This window comes from Lampris incognitus, chromosome 12 (assembly GCF_029633865.1).
Source record: "Lampris incognitus isolate fLamInc1 chromosome 12, fLamInc1.hap2, whole genome shotgun sequence".
NCBI classification, from domain to species: Eukaryota; Metazoa; Chordata; class Actinopteri; order Lampriformes; family Lampridae; genus Lampris; species Lampris incognitus.
The window spans coordinates 54,048,463-54,071,235 of NC_079222.1; the positions used below are offsets into that span (position 1 = coordinate 54,048,463).

Sequence of the window (22,773 nt, forward strand, 5' to 3'; positions counted from 1 at the left end):
AAATGTCCCACCAGAAACAAAAACACTTTGGATCATTGCTACACAATATTAAAGGACACCTATCACTCTGTCCCCGTGAAACCCTGGGCCTCTCTGGTCACTGTCTGATTCATCTCATCCCAACCTACAGGCAGAAACTAAAACCTGCAAAGCCTGTGGTTAAAACTGTGAGGAAATAGACCAATGAGTCAAAAATTGAGTTACAGGCCTGCCTTGACTGCACTGACTGGAGTGTTTTTGAGGCTGCATCTACAGACCTGGACGAACTTACTGACACTGTGACATCTTACATCAGCTTTTGTGAGGACACGTGTACCCACCAAAACTTTCTGCACCTTTAACAACAATGAGCCCTGGTTCACAGCAAAACTCAGTCAACTTCATCAGGCCAAAGAGGAAGCATACAGGAGTGGAGAAATGATCCGGTATAACAAAACCAGAACTACACTCACAAGGAGATCAGATTGGCAAAAAGTAGCTGCTCTGAAAAAGTTGAAAATGGGTTTTCTGCCAACAACCTATCATGAATCAGGAGAGGTTTGAAAGACATTACCAACTACAGGAAACCATCCCCCCACACAGCAGGGAACCTCTCCCCTACCCACTGAACCCCCACCCACACTCAGGATCTGTGTTGAAGACATGCACCAGCTCTTCCAAAGACAGAAGACCAAGAAGGCACTGGGCCTGGATGGTGTGTCACCCTCCTGTCTTAAAGGGTGTGCTGACCAGCGGGCCACCATTTTCACACTGATCTTCAACAGATCACTGGAGCTGTGTGAAGTCCCCTCCTGCTTCAAGAGCTCCACTATCATCCCGGTCCCCAAGAAGCCCCGTTATTACAGGATTAAATGACTACAGGCCCATTTCCCTAACACTTGTGGTCATGAAATCCTTTGAGAGACTGGTGTTAGCCCACCTGAAGGAAATCATAGGCCCCCTGCTCGACCCCCTGTAGTTTGCTTACCAAGCAAACAGGTCAGTGGAGGATGCAGTCGACATGGGATTGCACTACATCTTCCAACACCTCACCTCCCCAGGGACATATGCAAGGGTCCTGTTTGTGGACTTCAGCTCAGCATTCAACACCATCTTCCCAGATATCCTTCACTCCAAACTCACCCAGCTCATTGTACCAGCCCCCATCTGCCAGTGGATTAAAAACTTCCTGACAGACAGGATGCAGCTGCTGAGGCATGTGCATATGTGCTCTCCCCTCTACTCTTCTCCCTCAACACAAATGACTGCACCTCAGGTGACCCGTCTGTTAGACTCCTGAAGTTTGTGGACAACATCATTGGCCTTATCCGGGATGGTGACGAGTCTGCATAAAGACGGGAGGTTGATCAGCTGACATCTGGTGCATCCATAACAACCTGGAGCTGAACACGCTCAAAAGAGTGGTGATGACAGTGGACTTCAGGAGGAGCTCCCCAACACTTTCCCCCTCACCATACTCAACAGCACGGGGTCTATGCTGAAAACCTACAGATTTCTGGGTTCCACATTCTCCCAGGACCTAAGGTGGGCATCAAACATAGACACATCAAAAAGGCCCAGCAGAGCATGTACGTTCTCCACCAGCTCAAAAGTTCAACCTTCCTCAGGAACTGTTGATTCAGTTCTACACTGCAATAATCCAGTCTGTCCTCTGCACACCGTCTGGTTTGGATCAGCCACCAAACAGGACAGGGACAAACTACAACGGACATTTAAGTCTGCAGAGAAAATCATTGGTGCCAACCTGCCCTCCATTCAGGACTTATACACCTCCAGAGTTAGGAAACATGCAGGCGACATCACTGCAGACCGATCACACCCTAGTCACAACCTGTTCCAACTCCTCCCCTCTGGCAGGCGCTACAGAGCACTGTACCCCAAAACAACCAGATATAAAAACAGTTTCTTTCTGCAGGCTGTCATTCAAATGAACGCATGACACTGTCAATAAATCCAACCATGTTGTATATACTGGACTGTACATGTTGTATATACTGTACTGTACATTGTACGTATACTGGTACACTCTGTCATGTCCATCTACCTCAGGCATGTATGTAAGTAACCTGCTAACATCTATTTCAGTATCTCTGAGATATTCTCTGCACCATTGCACTTTATCACCTCTAATTTCACCTGTATAAGTCAATACTTGTTCATATATGTGAAGATTGTTGTGTTGTAGTGTTGTTATTCTATGTTATGTACACTGAGAGAGTCACGAAACCAGAGTCACATTCCATGTAGTGCAAACCTACATGGCCAGTAAACATGATTCTGATTAAAAATGTGTGGCTAAATGGTCCGCGGTGGCGTAGCGGTCTAAGCATCGGCTTGGTGTCGATGCAGTTGCCCACTGGGGACTGGGGTTCGCGCCCCGGTCTCGTCAGATCCGACTATGGCCGGACTCGATGAAGCAGCAATCATTGGCAACGCTGTCTTCGGGAGGGGGGCGGAGTCGGCTTGTGTTCGTCATGTGAATGCGTCTCTGTGTGTGTCGGAAAAACAATGGTTCGGCTTGGATTCGCCTTGTCACGAAAGTGGGAAGGCGCTTTCCTTCGAGACTGCCGGCCGGAGAGATGCAGTTGGCGAACGCATGCAATACGAGGGTGGGTGTTTGAATTAAAATAGGGATCAATTGGCCACTAAATTGGGAGAAAAAAGGGAAAAATCAGAAATAAATTTTTTAAAAAAATGTGTGGCTAAAAAAGGAATTAGTAGGGGCATGAACAGAGGCGTCAACAGGCTACATAGAACAAGTGCTGCTAATACAATGCAGCCAGTGTAGACCTAGGGCAGGGATGGGCAACATAATCCAGAAAGGGCCGGTGTGGGTACAGGTATTTGTTCCAACCAAGCAGTTACACACCTGATTCTATTACCCAACCAATAGTCTTTGCTAAGGACCTTCATTTGTAGACTCAGGTGTGTAACTGCTTGATTGGAACAAAGACCTGCACCCACACTGGCTCTTTCTGGATCATGTTGCCCATCCCTGACCTAGGGTAACCTGATTCTTCATGTTAACATGAATCTGGCCTGACCTGACTCTCTTTCTGCCTCTTTTGGCCTTTCTCTAACACTTAACACCTTGCACACCCTCACCTACCAGCAACAACAAACCTCCCCCATCTCCCTCACATTACACTGCCACTTTTCCCTTTACCCAACTCAACCTCCACTTCCCTTTGTTCCCCCTCTGCAGGAGCAGGCAGAAAATGGCTACTCCACAGCAGAGATCGCAGTAAACAAAGAGATCACCTCAGCATCATTCAATCCCTCAACTAGTACGGACAGAAACGAGGAGCAAGTACATACCGGGGATAGCCACAGGTCAATCTCTGCAAATTTAGGACAGGTAAGCAGAAAGAAGAGGTTGTACGAGTTTTAAATTTACAAAAATGAACAAACAATTCAAATGTAAAATGTGCATTTCACATTCTGCATTCTGAAATTTGGTGGGCCGTCTACATTTTAGTACAAATGCTTTAAGTTATAAATTACCAAAACAGAAAATTCAACAATATATTACAGTAAATGTATGATCACTTTTTTTTTACTTGTTATAAGTACCACATTACAGTTATCTACAGACAGAAATCCTGTTATCTCGTATTTCAGTTGGAATTTAATGTTGATTTACAATCCGAGTGTTGGCGTAATCCTTGGTGCTGTAAAGGGTAGTAAACTTCTTTTTTAGCTGAAAACATGTTAGTATGGGCCTAGGCTGGAAGAGCTGTTTGTCCTGGTGATAAATTCAACAAAAACATGGGACACATCACACAACTGTTTTGAGGGGGGGGGAAAGCTTTTTTTGTATCTGTGAGGAAAATGCATATCATAATGTTTTCTCCAGTTTGCCTACTTAATATAATGGCAACAAAGATACCGAGACCCTTGTGACTTGCGGTAGGTAAAATGTAGAGTTTGGTGTGCTTGCTTGGAGTAGCAAAGTTAACGTGCTAGCTAGCTTGTAGAAGCAGATATACTCCGCTGTTTGGGGACAGGCCAGAATAAAAAAACTACCTATGGTGAAGGCAGTCGTACCGGTATCTCAGCAGCTAGTGTCAGGCGATGGAGGTGTTAGCTCTGGTCTGAGGAAAGTTAAGCTAGTCAACTTAGATACGAGTGAGAGTAGCTTGCTTCTGAAGTGAGAAGAAGGGATTGAATGATGAGTGATGTTGTGTCAGTAACATATAAGGCGCAGGGCCCTGACACAGACGTCATGACTGCCAGCCAATCAGCGCTGGTGTAATGGTACAAGTGCTTCTGCGAATACACGACGGAGCGTATCCCATAGCTAGACGTCTCACTCATGCTACCCAGAGAGCAGGGGTTACGGAAGTAGCCTAAAGTTTCCTCCAATTTGCCTACTTAATATAATGGCAACAAAGATGCCGAGACCCATGTGACTTGCGGTAGGTAAAGTGTAGTCTGGTTTGTTAGACCAATAGAATATGATCCAAATAGACAGGTGACGTGCTGGCAAATAGCCAGTTAAACTTCAACTCCCTGAGTAGACCTGTGAGAAGCTAGGGCGTGGTGTTCTGTTGCAGCACTTCCACCTTCAGGCTCCCAACTTTAGAAGGGTCTGGTAGCGGACTCGAGAACACCTCCAACTCCTTCCTCCCCAGACCCCGTCTCTCCCACAGACCCTTCTCATCTCTCTCATGGAAAGATGGCCAAACACCATTCAAACACCATTCAGGTAACTTGTGTATAGTTTGACCAAACTAATGTACTTACCATACATGTGATTTTTGAGTTGACAGAATCAAGATGATGATAGGCACTAGTTTTTTATATTTTCAACCAATATAGCCAGGTTAATATAGCTCGAGGCTAATAACATGTAAGTTATAGACCAATGCTCATGAAACAATCAGCTAAAACAGCACCAGACAGAACCTTAGTGATGGGTTAAATAACATGAAGTAGCATTTTCAGATGAATGTTTTTTAGACAATCAAGGCAGCAACAAATAGACTTTTGAATGGATATCGCATGCTGCATACTTAGAAAACTACAATGCAACATTCTCACACAATGTGGCTAGGTTAATGTGGCTAGGTTAATGTGACTAGGTTAATGTGGCTAGGTTAATGTGACTAGGTTAATGTGGCTAAGTTAATGTGGCTAGGTGTTACGTCCCTCGGTCTGGAGAGGGTGCAACAATTAGTGTACAGGGTAACAGTGAGGTGAAGGTGCAACACAGTGAGACATAAACGTTTAAATATAATAAAATATAAATATTTATTAACACCATGACAGGACAAGGGAACCGAACGGTTGCCAAAACAACAAACTACTAACAAAAAGTGCCCCCCCCCCCGACAGTACTCAAAAGCACCAAGCCTAAAGACAGAGGGTGCCAACCGCTCCTAACCTAGTGTGTCTAACAGAGGTAAGCTACATGATCGGGTGTTTGCCCATGGGCATCTTACCTTGATCCCCTTGCCCAAAGGAACTAAACAAATTAAAGGCTAAACACAACTCAAAATACTCAAAATTTAAGCAATGCAAACTTAACCGAAAACGGGCCAGAAATTACAAACACAAAGTAGCTACAGAGACAAAGACATCAACACAAAGTAGCTACATCACACAAACTAAAATCACACAAACTAAACTAGCTGGCCGGGGAACTGAAGTCATGTGGGGGTTTAAATGGGAGACTGCACAGCTGATGGAAATTGGATGATTTGTTGACCGGTTGATTAGGTGATGAGGAGCACCTGGCGGATACCTGAATGTAGAGTGAGAGTGAGGGTTAAATACAGAAGGGAACAAAATCAACTATACGGACACGGACACACCCATGGCCGTAACACCCCCACCCATAAAAACAAGCCCCTACAGGCTTGTTAACAAAAAAAAAAGCCCCACAAGAACCAAAAAAAAACTTGACAATGTGCTACATAACATGACAGTAACATGTGACCAAACAAAAAGGTGGAGCACCTCAGCCACAACATTGGATCACTACAAGTAGCTCCGCTACATCCAAAATGTGACCCAAAAATGGCCAGCACCTTCCCACCAACACATGGTCACCTACAAAGTGGCCCTCAACCACAAGTTACTGAGTCAAAACACAAAGTAGCACACACACACACACAACACGGTCACGCTGGCGACCCGCGCCAAATGACGTAGGTGCGTTCGACCCACAGGTGAACCAGCTACAACTCATAACCACACAAAAAAAACCACACAACACGGTCACGGTGGCGACCCACGCCAAATAACATAGCTGCGTTCGACCCGCAGGTGAACCAGCTACAACTCGTGACCGCATAAAACAAAAACACAAAAACACACACAGTCACCACACAAGGTGTGCTAGCATGGACCAGCTGGTGGAGGTTGAGAGTGCAGCGCGCCCCACACTCACAGCTCTAAAGGTCTACCGTCCGCAACTCCCCTCCCGTCTCTCTGCCACTAATCCCACCCCGCAAATCTCCCACTGGAGGCTTCACTCAGCCTGCCTCTCTAGCGGGCGTCAGCACCCATGACGAGTGCAACACAAGGGGACTAGGGATCGATCTGCAACACCATGGCAGAGGATGAAAGGAAGTTGACCAGCAGCCACAGCCGTACCCACCACCAAACCAAGAACACACCAACAACACCTGTTAACACTAACACAATAATGAACACTGTGCTTAACACCACCCAACACCAAACGCTAACACAAGCACACTACAGGAATCAGCAACTTGCCAGACCAAAGCCCGCTAAAATCTCAGACGAGCCCCTATTTGTTACGTCCCTCGGTCTGGAGAGGGTGCAACAATTAGTGTACTGGGTAACAGTGAGATGAGGGTGCAACACAGTGAGACATAAACGTTTAAATATAATAACATATAAATATTTATTAACACCATGACAGGACAAGGGAACCGAACGGTTGCCAAAACAACAAACTACTAACAAAAAGTACCCCCCTCCCCTTGACAGTGCTGAAAAGCACCAAGCCTAAAGACAGAGGGTGGCAACTGCTCCTAACCTAGTGTGTCTAACAGAGGTAAGCTACGTGATGGGGTGTTTGCCCATGGGCATCTTACCTTGATCCCCTTGCCCAAAAGAACTAAACAAATTAAAGGCTAAACACAACTCAAAATACTCACGATTTAAGCAATGCAAACTTAACTGAAAACGGGCCAGACCTTACAAACACAAAGTAGCTACAGAGACAAAGACATGAACACAAAGTAGCTACATCACACAAACTAAAATCACACAAACTAAACTAGCTGGCCGGGGAACTGAAGACATGTGGGGGTTTAAATGGGAGACTGCACAGCTGATGGAAATTGGATGATTTGTTGACCAGTTGATTAGGTGACGAGGAGCACCTGGCGGATACCTGAATGTAGAGTGAGAGTGAGGGTTAGATACAGAAGGGAACAAAATCAACTATACGGACACGGACACACCCGTGGCCGCAACACTAGGTTAATGTGACTAGGTCAATGTGACTAAGTTAATGTGGCTAGGTTAATATGGCTAGGTTAAGGTGACTAGGTTAAGGTGACTAAGCTAATGTGACTAGGTCAATGTGGCTAGGTTAACGTGGCTAGGTTAATGTGGCTAGGTTAAGGTGACTAGGTTAATGTGGCTAGGTTAATGTGGCTAGGTTAACGTGGCGAGGTTAACGCTACTGTTTAACATTGCTACTTTTTAGTGCAGCAGTTGAATCATAAATTACACGTAAATTAATCTTCATTTTTCCTGGAGGTTTATGCTTTTAATTCGAGCATAATGACAAGAACACCTTATTGTAGTGTATATATTGATAAAATCCGATATGGCTGTTAAAATCAAATAACAGAATGATTTATAGCTTACTATTTGCTTTGAAGAATAAGGCACAAATTATCTGGTCTATAGTTATGATATTTTAAATACTTAAGCTACATGTTTTAAATACAAAGTACACTTCTTCAGATGTTTGTATTTCTTTATTTTCCTCTCTTTCCTCAGCTCCATCCACCTGTTTTACTGAAGGTGAGAGGCCACAATTGTTTCTTCATGGTGACCAGTTTGAATGCCCTTTGTGTAGAAAGAAGGGAGGTTATTCAACATGTACCCTGGTTCTGCTGAATGACAGCAGGTGTGGGCTTGGCTAGTATTTGGATGAGAGACCTCCGGGAAAACTAAGTTGCTGCTGGAAGTGGTGTTGTTGGGCCAGTAGGGGGCAGTCTTCCTTCGGGTCCTAATAAAAACAACATCCCAATGCCCCAGTGCAGTGACGGGGACACTGTGCTGTAGGAGGTGCTGTCCTTCAGATGAGACATTAAACCGAGGTCCTGACTCACTGTGGTCATTAAAGATCCCATGGCACTTATCACAAAGAGTAGGGGGTTCCCCGTTGTCATGGCAACATTCCCAACCTGGCTGTCTCCATCTGGCCACCTAATCACCCCCCATGTAATTGGCTCAGTGATTCCTCCCTCTCTACCTCAAGTGGATGTTTGGTGAGCATTCTGGTGCAAAATGGCTGTTGTGCATCACCTAGGTGGTGATACACATTAGTGGTATTTGAAGTGAGTTACCCCCTTTAATGTGAAGCGCTCTGGGTGTCTAGAAAAGTGCTATATAAATGTAATGATTATTATTATTATTATTATCATTATTCTAGGATGGTGGCCCATTTGAAGGGCAGCCAGTGGAGTATCATTAATCATGAAGACAGTAATGACCACCTAATTCGAAGTATGTTGTATAACAATGTGGAATTAGGCGTAATCTGTAATTTTGTCTTTGTTCTCGTTTGTGTTCAATTTCAACATTTCACCAAAAAAAATTATCATTGTCATTAAAAAGTAATTTTAAGTGTTCTTGTGTCTTTATTGTTGGACTGTACACTGGGTAATTGCCATATTATATTCCATTAGCTACAGAGACTCACTATGAAGCCTGCAGAAAGCAAAGCAGTTGACAAATGTCACTAAGCAAAAAGCTCCTTCATTCAGGAATCTAAGTGGAAAGAGCTTTACTTTTCAGATATTCTGATGTTTGTGTTGCTGGGTTGTACACCAGGGAATTACTTTATTTCCATGAGGAACTTTCTTTGTGAATTGGACATGTAAGGCAAATGCAACAATCACAGGACAATCATAGTGAAGGATTTGTTTTATTTTCTGTGTCTATATGGTCAGAGTAGACTTTCGGAATTTGCTGAAATTATTCTTATATTCTGTTATTCTTTTCAAAATGAAATAAATATGATATTTTGAGTTCGGTAGATCATACAATTTCTTGGACGCCTACATGGAGCAACACAAATGTCAAATGTCGCCACAAAATGTAAATACTTTTATTTTGAAGGCAAAATTCTCAGTGGGTCATTGTTCCTTAGTGTGAAGAGTTGGAGGTGTCTTCGAGTCTGCTGCTAGACCACACACCACCATAATTTTCCTCTCGAACTACACCCCATTTTTCACCTTTTTCAAGGTGTGACTTGTTGAAGACAGGCTGGCCGCCACAGCGGTTCCCTGGGACACAAACCCAGGTCTCCCGCACAACGGGCGACTACATTAACCAGTCGACTAAAGGGTCTGACCAGTTAGCCAAGGGCTAGCAGGTCTACTCATTCATGATCGTTATGCTACCCCCCTCCTTCGGGAAGCACGTCTCTGCGCTTCAGCATACCAACTCCCTCACGCCTCTGGTCGCACGTGCTTCCGATGGCCCCACGGTCTCACCATCCCACTTCTGACACCAATGTAGCGAATTCAGGGGGCAGCCAGGAACCGGCACCACAGCTGGGAAGCAAACCCGGGTTGCCCGCACCACATGCGACTGTGTTAACCAGTCGACTAAAGGGTCCAACCCGTTACCCAAGGGCTAGCGAGTCTAGTCATTCGTGGTCGTTACACTACCCCCCCCTTTGGGAAGCACGTCCCTGCGCTTCAGCATATCAGGTCCCTCACGCCTCTGGGTGCACGCGCTTCCGATGGCCTCACGGTCTCACCATCCCACTCCTGACACCAATGTAGCGAATTCCGGGGCAGCCGGGAACCGCCATAGTCGGGACATGAACCCAGGTCTCCTGCACCATGGGCGACTACATTAACCAGTCAACTAAAGGGTCTGACCCGTTAAGCAAGGGCTAGCGAGTGTCGTCATTCATGCTTGTTACAGTGGTTTACTAAACTTTTTACTGTTCTTGCACATGGGAATCAGGACGGATATGAAAAATTCCAAAATTAGAATAGAATAAAATAGAATAGAATATTCTTTATTAGTCATTTTGTACATACATACAAATGAAATTTACTCTCTGCATTTAACCTATCCTAGCTGTGTAGCTAGGAGCAGTGGGCAGCCGCCGTGCGGCGCCCAGGGACCAACTCCAGTTATTTCTTCCCATTGCCTTGGTCAGGGGCACATGTGAGGCTGCACCCTAGCATCCTCAAATGTGAGGCTGCACCCTAGAAGACGACACTATTTGTTGCTCTATAGTGTCCCTTGGCAAGATTTTCTGTTTTTTTGGTGGCACAGCATAGCTGAGATGGCTGCAGAAGAATCCTGTTGCTCTTTGCCAGAACTGCTGCCGAGTTGACAAACAGAGCTGTCGGTTGCCGGAACCCCTGCTGAGTTGACTGAGCAGAGATTCCATGGTTTACCCTTTCCGGGTACTCACAGCTGAGTAGATTGTGCCCGGGGATTTGAATTCAGAGTTTCCTTCTCCTAGCCTTTGCCAAAAGAGGCATCAACCTACAAGGCAGCAGGTGGATTTGAGGTCAGAGTTCTCTTCTCCTATCCCAATGTGTTGGCTGGACTGGGCACCATGGGAAGTACCATACAGGCATGCAGGAGGACCAGATCTATCAGTAGGGATTCTTCCTTAGCCAAAGGGCCCTTGCTGAGGTAAGGTGCTACCCCTCTACAGCCTGCAGTTGCAGTTTAGTGTCTTGCCCAGGACAAATGGACCATCGGGTTATTAAAATGGGCCATTAACAATAGGCCATCAGGTTTTATGTCAGTCAGAGCTAACTGATTTTTCTTTTGGACACAAATAGTAATAGCTACAGTAATCATAAGGGCATACGCTAGGACCTGAAATGTTTTTGTATTTGTCTCCTCATAAACAGATTCGGTTTCAGTCACAGTGCATCTGTGTTACAGAGTCCTCTTAGGGGACAATAGATGGGTCGCAGTGACGAGGACCACCTAGTCATCCTGTGATGGAAGACTGATGCCTTGCACTATGATTAAAGTGAGGAAGAGTTGCGCATCATCAACCCCACTCTCTCGCCCGAGACCACCTACTTACTAGAGGCAAGACGACTGGCAATGGAAACGGATGCAGATTTTTTCTCAGGGTTTCTTCCTGAAGCCTTTCCCGTAGACGAGCATACCCGCAAGGCAGCGGAGGTTTAAATCAGAGTTTTCCTTCTCCTAGATGAAGTGCCCGACAGGCTAACGAGCTTCATCTACCCGGGTTTGAAATCAGAGTTGTGCTTCTCCTAGATTGGCTGCCAACCAAGGCTAACGAGTCCAATCAACCCAACCGGTTATACTGCCGGGAACCCGGTCGCCCCCGCAGCAGACTTTCTGAAAACAGGAGGTACCACAAGAAGGTGCTGCTGCGGACACATTTGCGTAGGAGCGGACACATGCTAAGGTCCTCATGGACCCGCGGCGATCACTACATCAGGAAGTGAGAGGCCACCACACTGCTTCACATTCCTTTTGGCAAGTAGGACATCTGGCCCAATACTCGCCACCTCCCAACTCTTAATTATAGACCTGGGTTTGGTGTGGTTAAGGTTAGGATTAGTTTCTGGGGGCCAACCAAAATGGCACGCTTTAAAGACGGGTACATAACGTGATGGGTTGCAGAGGTTGGTGTAATGGGCAACATGTCAAATTTAACAAGCCGTCTGCCTGACCACCACGCACTGTTTTATAGCAAATGCAAGATAAGTAACTTTCATGTCAATGCATTTGGGCTTGGTAGTAGGTAAAACTGTTCTGGTTTGTCTGGCTAACTGACTAACTTGTCTCACTTAATAGCTTGTCAGTGTACTGTGCTGTAGTGAACACACGCGGAGTGCAGGAGTAATGTTATCCTGCTGTGTGCGTTTCTCCTGTGTGTCTGCACTCTAAAAAACACAAAAGCAGTCCAAAAGGAGAAACACTTGTTAGAACTGTCTTCTCAACACTCGTCTGTACTGATTTACATTTTGCATGCAGAGGTGTCAGTAAGGCGCTGATCTACGGGGTGGCAAGGGGTGGCAGCTGCCACCTCTGGGACACAGTCTTGCCACCCCTGTTGCCACCCCATTTATAAATCAGATAATATGTTTTTAAAGTATATTTTATGTACATGCATGGTGAAGGTCAATGAGACCCGCTCCAAACTCATCTCAAACAGAAGTCGCCGATTTAGAATCCCCCTCCCCCTCACAGGCGCGGATCTACGGGGTGGCAAGGGGTGGCAGCTGCCACCTCTGGGACACAGTCTTGCCACCCCTTTGCCCCCCCAGGAAAAAATCTCTAGATCCGCGTTTAAACGTAAAACGTAGCGACATGATTTCAGTGCAGTAGTACTTTCTCAACTTGTTCAGCATGTGTGAATAGTGTTACAGTAATACTGTAAGCCGTGATCATTGTGGTCACTATAACTGATGTGAAATTTGTACACCGTCCCAGCCCTGCTGGTACCATTCTCAGCCTTGTGTAACAGCACGGCTCATTTCATTCGTTTCTTTAAAATGAATGAAGTGAATATATAATGTATTTTATACATTTTATAAATAATTTATTTTGTGAATTTTATAATTTGTTTTATAAATTATTTTACAATTTATTTTATAATTTTATCATTTATTTTAAGAATTTATTTTATGAATTTTATGCATAATTTCTTTAAAATGAATGAAGTGAAAATGACAGATTTGCATAGGGTTCCTTGGGGGAATACTCAGATATGTTTAATAGGTTATGCTGTTGTTTTACCACCAGTTTTGACTTGTTACAGGCCCGACCACCGCTGATGGTTAAAAGACGTTCCAGGAATGGAGGCCTAGAAAGCAGTCCAGATCCGTAAGTCCCAAACTCCACTTCTTGCTTCCCACTGTACATCACACACAGTTAAACTGACATGATATGATATTTATATTTGTATATACATCATGGTATATGCAGTTTGTGTGTGTATATTTCTCAGTATTTATAATTTTATATATATATAATTTACTTTTTTTAACAAACTTAAACCACATGAATAAATCAGAATCAGAATGATGTTTATTGGTCATGTAGGTTTGCACATACATGGAATGTGACTCTGGTTTCGTGACTCTCAGTGTACTTAAGGTAGCATAACAACACTACAACACAACAATCTTCACATATATGAACAAGTATTGACTTATAGAGGTGAAATTAGAGGTGATAAAGTGCAATGGTGCAGAGAATATCTCAGAGATGCTGAAATAGATGTTAGCAGTTTACTTACACACATGCCTGAGGTAGATGTACATGACAGAGTGTACCAGTATACTGTACTGTACAGTGTACAGTACAGTATATACAACATGTACAGTCCAGTATATACAACATGGTTGGATTTATCAATAGTGTTAAGCGCTCATTTGAATGACAGCCTGCAGAAAGAAACTGTTTTTATATCTGGTTGTTTAGGGGTACAGTTCTCTGTAGCGCCCACCAGAGGGCTTCTCCACAGGTTAAAGTCACTAAATCTATCTGAAACCAATATGAACAGTAACCGTTCTAATAAACAGTGCTCTACTTTTTTTTAAGTTTTTCAACTCCAAAATTAGTACCATTCATGAGCTGGCCTCTGCTAACATCATACAGACTGACTTACCATTAGCAAGCACCATGAAACCCACTGTCCCCACCCACTGTCCTATGTGACTTCAGTCTTCCAACTGAAAATCTCATTTCTGAACTTATTACTAAGTCTAGCACCTCCACATGTCACCTGGCTCCATTCCCACAACCCGGGTTAAAACAGGCCTGCCCTCTATCATCACCGTGATAAGCTCCATCATCAAGTCCTCTTGGTCCACTGGTACAGTTCCCCCTTCACGGAAGGTTGCCATAATCAGACCAACTCTGAAAAAACCTCATTTAGATTCTAATGACCAAAACAACTACCGGCCTATTTCAGCTTTACCATTCATCTCGTGAATCCTTGAGAGGGTAATTGCATCTCAACTCCAGGTCTACCTTCAACAATTCCAATCTGACTTTCACCCCAAACATAGCACAGAAACAGCCCTGGTTAAGATCACTAATGACCTCCGTCGTGCAGCTGACTCCGGTCTACTCTCTATCCTCATCCATGGTGAAGCACGGTGGTGGCAGCATCATGCTTTGGGGCTACTTTTCTTCAGCCAGAACTGGGGCTTTAGACAAAGTGGAGGAATTCATAAGGAGATAACAAGGTAATAAGGATAAAGTAATAAAATAAGGATAAAGGATAAGGAGATCACAGGGCATATTTGGGGAATCTGTGACCATCAAAGACAACATCAGGCAACCCCACAGATGCAGTCAAGAACCAGTGGGATCCTGCGCTACTAAACCAGCTCAGCAGAGCCCTGGAGAGAGAATAGACTATCCATTTCTTATTTTCCGGGAAATTATTTTGCTCTATTCTATTTGGCCTTGTTGTATCATAGGTGATGTTTGTTTTGGTATTTCTCTCTGATGCACAGGTCTTCTGATATAACAAGTACACATACGCTCGCAACATGGATGTTTTATCACCAGTCACTCATCGTAGGACATCTTTGGGGCATCCCCCCAATGCAAAAACTTAGCTCCCCCGAAAGCTGTTGCAAAGTTGCACCCTGGTTGCTCCTACAGGGTTTGAAGAGCAGAGAGGTGGTTTCAGTCATTTAGAATAATGTTGCAGTTGTGTGGCAGTTGTGAACTCATTAAGGGGTACACTTGCCACATTTCAGTGCAGATCAAAAAAGGAAATATGAGTTCAGAAGGCAGAAGCTTGTTGTGAGTCAAAACTGTGATTTGGTAAATGTTAGAAATGCAACCATGGGGCATCCGGGTAGTGTAGCAGTCTATTCCATTGCTTACCAACACGGGGATCGCAGGTTCGAATCCCAGTGTTGCCTCTGGCTTGGTCGGGCATCTCTACAGACACAATTGGCCGTGTCTACGGGTGGGAAGCCGGATGTGGGTATGTGTCCTGTTCACTTCACTAGCGCCTCCTCTGGTCGGCCTGTTCGGGGGGGAGGGGGAACTTGGGGGAATAGCATGATCCCCCCACCCGTTATGTCCCCCTGGCGAAACTCCTCACTGTCAGGTGAAAAGAAGCGACTGGTGACTCCACATGTATCGGAGGAGACATGAGGTAGTCTGCAGCCCTCCCCAGAGGGGGTGGAGCAGCGACCTGGACAGCTCGGAGGGGTGGGATAATTGGCCGGATACAACTGGGGAGAAAATGGTGGAAAAAATCCACTAAAAAAAAGAAATGCCACCATTTGTCATAGAAAAGAAACAGAATATGAAAATTTAAATGAGGCATCTGTTGTCTGACAGTATAAATATCCCTTGTAGCATCACAAGGAAGGGAAGCAAGTTATACCTCAATATCAGCATCAATTTACCCAAATTGTGAATATATAGTTAAATATTTGTACCAGTTTTTCTTTTTATTTAATGTTGAAAAGACATTTATTGATGAGACATCACAGGAACGGCATGTGACAAATTATGTGACACCGTTTTCTAAAAATCTTGAGCATAGAGAACTGACAAGGATTAGTATAGTATATTACTATCACCATAGTCTGTAATAAGCTTAATTGGTGACAGACTGAAACGTAAATCTTTTGATTAAGAGTCACCCTGAGGAGGAGCACTAACACGTGACATCTCACATGATGAACTGCAATCTCATATGTAAAACAATTTACTCAGTTTCAAGAGGGCTATTATTGTAAAATTGCCTTAGAACAGTTTGCACTGAAATAAATGGTGTCTCTTTGTGTGATTTCGACTACCGTGGAATTTATTTTGCATCAATAAACACTGTTCAAACATTGGCATATTTTAGGAAGGTAGCTTATCGTCTACTATACTTGTCTTTGTTTTTCAATCTCTGTTCTGTCTTTCGCTTTTCCATATGTATGTTGTTAACCTAAACTTGCTCTGGTTTCATCTGGTCTGCTTTCTTTTCTCTCTTCTGTGACTCATACACTAGTTCTGTCCATCCTACACGTCACTACACAGTTTTTCTGTCAGAGGATTCATCCGGAGATGAGCTCCAGCATGATGACAACTCCATCTCTGGGTTTCCTGACAGCTTTCTCTTCTCAGTTCCCTTCGAATGGTCCCCTTTGTATGCATTTTTCTGATTAGCATTGCAATTAGCCTAACTGTAGGTGCTGCCTGATTCAATTTTCAGTATTGTTGTTAGAGCTGAATGCTTTATAAACAACTTGTAGACTAACCAAAAGCCAAAAAACTGCCCAACAGGACACAACCTTACCGGTCACTCCAAGAGGTGGAGTTTACAGAAGGAGAGGATCCTCGTCTAGGGGCAGAGCGTCACACAGCCCCATCCAGCCCCATTTCTGAAAAGTTCTCCAATGCCAACCTACTGGGAGACAGCTTCACCTGCCAGGATGAGCCAGACAGTCAGTCAATCAGTCTGGCCAAAAGTCTGGAGGACCTTAGGACACCCAAAGACTGTGAGGAGCTGCAAGCCAAATTCACTTACCAGGTCAGAGGCACAAATGTACTGCTTTAGAAAGTAGGGTGGCCAATAATAGGGGAAATGAAAATAAAAAGTTTTAGATTAGGCCATCATGTAACTAGGAGGTTAAGTTTAATTTTTGTGGCAGTCAGTCCTGGCAAGCCCTGTCTAATATTTCTAAATAACAAATCCCTGCCTGTGCTTGGCTGTCATGCAGCTTTGACACAGGGTCAAGTCAAGTCAATTTTATTTGTGTAGCCCAATATCACAGATTACAAATTTGCCTTAGGGGGCTTTACAGCAACTCAACATCCTGTTCTTAGACCCTCTCATCAGATAAGGAACAACTCCCTTAAAAAAAACCTTTAACAGGGAGAAAAAATAAGAAGAAACCTCAGGGAGAGCAACAGAGGAGGATCTCTCTCCCAAGACGGACAACGTGCAATGATGTTGTGTTTACACAATTTATAGAATGCAACATTGTATTCTATAATACAATTCTATAATATATAGTATAATATAATTGTATTCTATAATATTGTAATGTGCATGGATAAGTAGACACGTTGGCCGCTGGCCGACGGGTCTGACCCTTTAGTTGAGCGGTTAGCGATGTCTCCTGTGGTGCAGGCGATACGGGTTCGCTTCCCGGCCGCGGCAGTTCCTGTGGTTGCGTTGTCCCCCGAATTCGTTACATTGGTGTCAGAAGTGGGATGGTGGGACCGTAAGGCCATCGGAAGCGTATGCGCCCAGAGGCTGAAGGAGCGGATATGCTTAAGTGCGGGGACGTGCTTCCCGAAGGAGGGGGGTAGTGTAACATGCATGGATAAGTAGACACGCTGGCCGACGGGTCTGACCCTTTAGTCGAGTGGTTAGCGATGTCTCCTGCGGTGCAGGCGATACGGGTTTGCTTCCCGGCCGCGGCAGTTCCTGTGGTTGCGTTGTCCCCCGAATTTGCTACAATATAATACAATCAGGGTAAATATGCCTTACATGAAACAACAACAAAGTTAAACAAATCATTTTTCTCTTAATGTTTAAACTAACTCTGTCAATTTTGATGCATGATTTCTTAGGATGGAATTGAACTGAGCAGAAAAGTAAATTGGTCCCATACTTTAGGAGCCCAGAAAATTTCGCGTTCACACAAAATCTCTCAAACTCCTGTGTGTTACCCCGATAGTGAGTTTCCACCTTTGTAAAGTGCTCCATCAACCTAACAGGTGCAGTATATAAAGATGCTCAAAAAAAATCACAAAAATACACGATCATGGTGCAAGGGCTCCCTCTTGGGTAATAAAAAGCCATCCTGCAATTTGTATTTTTTCAGCCAACACGATGTATCAGACAGAGAAGACAGTTCTTTTGCGCATCACCTTTTTTCAAACAGGCAGACCGGTGCCTCTCAACCGGTGCCTCTCAGGAACAGGACAACAGCACAGTAGAAACAAGATCACTGGAGTAACACAGTCTAATTTGGCCTTTTTTATTAAGTGGGTGCGAGACTAAGGTTTAGATGCTACCAAATCAATTCTAATGAAGATTCAGTAGCATTGAAACGTGAGTTTTGAACCCGATTAATAAGAGAGCCCGAGTTAGACCATGTAGCTCCAATAATCTTCTTTCTACAATGTATCAGATGTCTATTCTTGAAGGATAATTCATTTTCACTTCCAAATATACTATGTAGATAATTGGGTTACATTAGACTTGTTGAAACATGTCTAATGTAACAACATGCTCATGTTCCATGTCCCATATGATGTCATTGTGAAGCTGTGTCTAGAAATTATCTAGTGTCCAAGATCTCCGGAATGAAGCTTGTGAGCAAAATGATATCATAACCAATATGCACGATGGCAATAACTATGTAAATAAGACCCAATTATTAAAAATAGAATTCTCGTTTAAAGGGGAATGTTGTTAAATTCTCTTACATTGTCTGTCATCAGAAAACTGAATGTTAATTTCTGTATTGCAAGCCAGTTTCAGCATAGTTTCAGAGTGTGACAGTACGTCCCACTGACCTTTTAACAACAAATCACTGCCTAGGACAGATAGTCCAGCTTTTTCACCTACACGTAACCTGTCTGAAAGTAGTCACCTGGAAAACTGATCAAATTATTTATTTGCACAACCAAAAAAGTCAAGAGGTTTTTCTGCAGTCACAGTGCGGTTTCAGGAAGAACAGGAGTAATGTAGATATGATTTGCACAGTAAGACAGCTACATGAAAAGTGCCGTGAACAACATCAGGACCTTTTCATGGTTTTTGTCGACCTCTCCAAAGCTTTTGACACTGTGAATCGGGAGCTACTTTGGAAAATCCTGATAAAGTTCGGCTGTCTGAGCAAATTTGTGAACATTCTGTCACAGTGTCATGATGGGCGTGGGTGGCCATAGGAGGACAGGAATCAGTGCCCTTTAATGTATGCACTGAAGTGAAGTGTTGCCCTCACCCAGGGTTTTGACTTGAGTGCAGTTTGGTTTCATATTTGAGTTTAATATGTGATCTGCCGCTGTCTGCTCTCTGGTGGATAAATCCTATTACGCAGCATGTGTGGCTTCACTGGGGTGAGCAGTTCAGAAGCGTTGCATCATGGAGATGGAGTTATGGTATCCCAAGGGGAGATTTGAGGTCCACCTTGCAGATGCTGGGGATACCAGAGGCTTCTTCAATGCTACTAAAACAATACACGGTCCCAGCCACTGTCATCTAACCCCCCTTCTCTCCAAAGATGTGCACACACTGCTAACAGACAACAAGTCAATCAAAGAGAAGTGGAAAGAGCACTACTAGGACCTTTTAAACCAGGACTCTATCCCTGAGATGGATGCCCTCCAGCTATTCCCTCAGCAACCCAAAGAGGAGGCATGACAGTACCACCAAGTCTAAGAGAATTCCAGGATGCAATCAGGAAGATGAAAATCAACAAGGCTGCTTGTCCTGATGGAATACCGGCAGAAGTACTGAGGGCAGGTGGACCTACACTCCTCAGACATATCCATACCCTGCTACTTAAAATATGGGGAAAAGGATGTCCATGGTGGTGTAGCGGTCTAAGCATCGGCTTCGTGTCGATGCAGTTGCCCACTGGGGACCGGGGTTCGCGCCCTGGTCCCACCAGGTCCAACTATGGCCAGACTCGATGAAGCAGTGATAATTGGCAGCGCTGTCTTCAGGAGGGGGGCGGAGTCGGCTTGAGTTCGTCACATAAATGCGTCTCTATGTGTGTCGGAAAAAGCAGTGGTTCGGCCTGGATTCACCTTGTCACGGAAGTGGCGAGGCGTCTCCTTCGAGACTGCCGGCCAGAGAGACGCAGTTGACGAACGCATATAGTACGAGGGTGGGTGTTTGAACTAAAGTAGGGATCGATTGGCCACTAAATTGGGAGGAAAAAAGGGAAAAATCAGAAATAAATTTTAAAAAAAATATGGGAAAAAGAAGAAATCCCTGTTCAACTTAGGGATGCACTCATTGTCTCTATCTTTAAGAAAGCGGACAAAGCTGAGTGCGGAAACTATCATGGCATTTCCTTGCTTTCCACCACAGGGAAAGCCTTGACTCAGGTCTTGATCAACAGACTCTTCCGTCTGTTGATCAAGACCTGAGTCAGAGTAAATTCTGCCAGATTCCCAGCGGGGTTCGTCCTAACAGGCACCATGGACATGATTTTTACTGCTCCCCAACTCCAAGAAAAAGCCCAGGAACAGAATCAACCGTTGTACATGATCTTCATAGACTCAACCAAAGCTTTCGAAAAACTGCCAGGCCCTCTAGCTAGTTCTGTCAAAAATAGGCTGTAGCCTATTTTTAGCACCTGTATGTGACCCAGGCTTCACAGCTGTATAGAAGAGCTATGATGCATACGGCTTTGTAAATGGCAATTTTGGTGTGCAGGTGAAGGTGTTTGTTTTGGAAGATCTTACGTCGAAATATGCCGAAGGCTATAGAGGCTTGTTTGATTCTGTTGTGAATTTCGTGATCAGTGTTGCAGCCCTCAGAAAGGATGCTACCCAGGTATTTGAAAGATGGAACAACTGAGAGTGATTGGTTTTCTATAGTGAAGACAGGCATAGTGAGTGGGGGGCCGGACCTCCATTGGCATAACACCTCATTCTTGGTGGTGTTGACTGACTAGACCATGTAAAGAGCAATTTTTTTGGCTGGAAGGGGGGGCGGGGATTCTGTCTGGAGCCGCAAAAAATATTTGAGTCCCACAGCACCAGCAGTAGGCTACTAATGTTTAGATGAGCATTAGGTTAATGCTATAGCCTAGCACAAGGTGGCTGGATAGGCTGTTTATTTGGCCTATTATTTGGTTACTTTAAGTTTAACCTAGCATTGTTATTAATTCAATTGTTTTGTGCATTCATTAAATTATATATCCAGCTACATACCTGCAACTATTGTAATGAAGAAACAGTTGACACTTTTATTTTTGTGAGGGATGCCTTTTCCAACAAAACACAAGAGAGAACAATGGTACAGTAGTGGAGAAAATAATCCACTTGCATATGTGGGCTTACTAGCTTTGTGAAAGACCAAATGAGATGAAAAGCCCAAATGTAATTAAATTTAAGGCATAAACAAAACATAGCTAGCTTTAAATCGTAAAAGTAGAAAAATAGACCAGTTTCAAACAATGAGCTCCATTTTGAACAAAGATATGCTACAATAAGGCTATCCGTTGTGGAGTCTTTTTGTCCATGGCCACGTACAGCAATCGATCCAGGACCTGATAAGCAACACAACTATGTCACATAATTCATGGAGAAAACTTGCTAAAAGAGATGGTACCAATGAAGCATATCGTTATCACCAGTTAATGGGACTTCTGTTTCTGGATATCACTGCAGATCTTCTCGATATCAGGGCTGTAAGATGTAACTTTCATCTTCACGCAAGACTGCAGGCTCTCGTCTGTAAGTCAGGAGTGATGGTTGGACTTTATGTAGTTCAGGCTTGAGAAAATTTGCTCACACAAATATGTTGATCCGAAGATGGCCTGGACTCCAAATGCATATTTCTTCATGTTGGTATAATTGTCAGGAATTGCATTCCATGTTTCAAACAAAAGTTTGTTGGGTCTGGGGAGTTTTTCAGTTTCACTCCAATTGTGGATTAGCGCGAGAGCAGCTTTCTGATGGGCGACGTCTTCAAGTGCAGCTTTCAGGCTTTTGAACTTAGATACCCATATGTCTTTGTCGGCTATGTCGGCCAGTTCAATTTCAAGATCAGATGGGCTTACTCCTGAGAATGCCGACGTGTTTAACAGGGATGGATCAATGCCCAAGGGTGTGACAGGGAAGGCTAGTGTGTTTTTTTCATTTCGGAACCCTCCGAATCGTTCCCCAACTACCGATTGCATTCCTGTGATTGCGTGTTGTAAATAATCACCGCTGATCATATGATTATGTTCTCTGAACTCTTTAAGTGAAGGCAAGTGGTACAGCGAGCCTCTCTGTATATCTTTCACAAACACTGTCAACTTGCGCTCAAACGCTAAAATCTCCTCTAGCAGTTGCTGTGCCGTGCTCCCCTTTCCCCGAAGACCTCTGTTCAGATTGTTCAGGTGACCTGTCATGTCCACCATGAAATGTAACTTCTCCAGCCAATCTGGATCTTCCAGTTGCGGATAGACCTGACCTTTGCTTTACACGAAGGTTTTCACGTGCGCTACACAAGCGGTAAACCGTTTCAAGGACCTCCCATCTGGACAGCCACCAGGCTTTGTTGTGGAGCAGAAGATTCGAATATGCGCTATCGACCTCATCAAGCATTGCACAAAATTGATGGTGGTTTAAGCCTTTTGCAATAATTTTGTTCATGATCTGGGCTACTACGTTCATCATTTCTACTATACAGGGAGGAATGTTTGAGCGCACAGAGCTTCTTGGTGCAAGATGCAGTGAAATGTTAGAAGCTTTCGATCTAACGGCTTTTGTAGTAAAGTCACAAACCCCTTCTGCTTCCCTCTAATACTAGGTGCCCCATCTGTAGCCACTGACACCATGTGACTTGTGTTTATTTTTTTAAATCTTTTAAACAGTTCAAGACAGTCTCAC

The 22,773-nt window shown here is 44.2% G+C and overlaps 1 protein-coding gene and 1 long non-coding RNA gene across 5 annotated transcripts in view; one reads left to right on the forward strand and one right to left on the reverse strand.

The window, feature by feature from the left end:
* dennd1a (DENN/MADD domain containing 1A) overlaps nt 1-22,773 on the forward strand; it is a 160,310-nt gene that overhangs the window by 130,215 nt on the left and 7,322 nt on the right. The window contains exons 19-22 of one of the 4 annotated variants that reach the window (XM_056290733.1): nt 3,206-3,358; nt 12,995-13,059; nt 16,211-16,348; nt 16,486-16,732. In XM_056290733.1, coding sequence (XP_056146708.1) covers nt 3,206-3,358; nt 12,995-13,059; nt 16,211-16,348; nt 16,486-16,732 — 603 coding nt within the window. Of the gene's footprint in view, nt 1-3,205; nt 3,359-4,556; nt 4,709-7,986; nt 8,817-12,994; nt 13,060-16,210; nt 16,349-16,485; nt 16,733-22,773 lie in introns of those variants that run through there. The other 3 variants (XR_008811097.1, XM_056290734.1, XM_056290735.1) reach the window with 3 other exon arrangements.
* The window catches only part of LOC130121818 (uncharacterized), a 28,673-nt gene continuing 13,203 nt past the window's right edge, over nt 7,304-22,773 (reverse strand). Inside the window, exon 3 of the long non-coding RNA XR_008811098.1 lies at nt 7,304-7,369. This is a non-coding gene — a long non-coding RNA (uncharacterized LOC130121818). The remainder of the gene's footprint in view (nt 7,370-22,773) is intronic.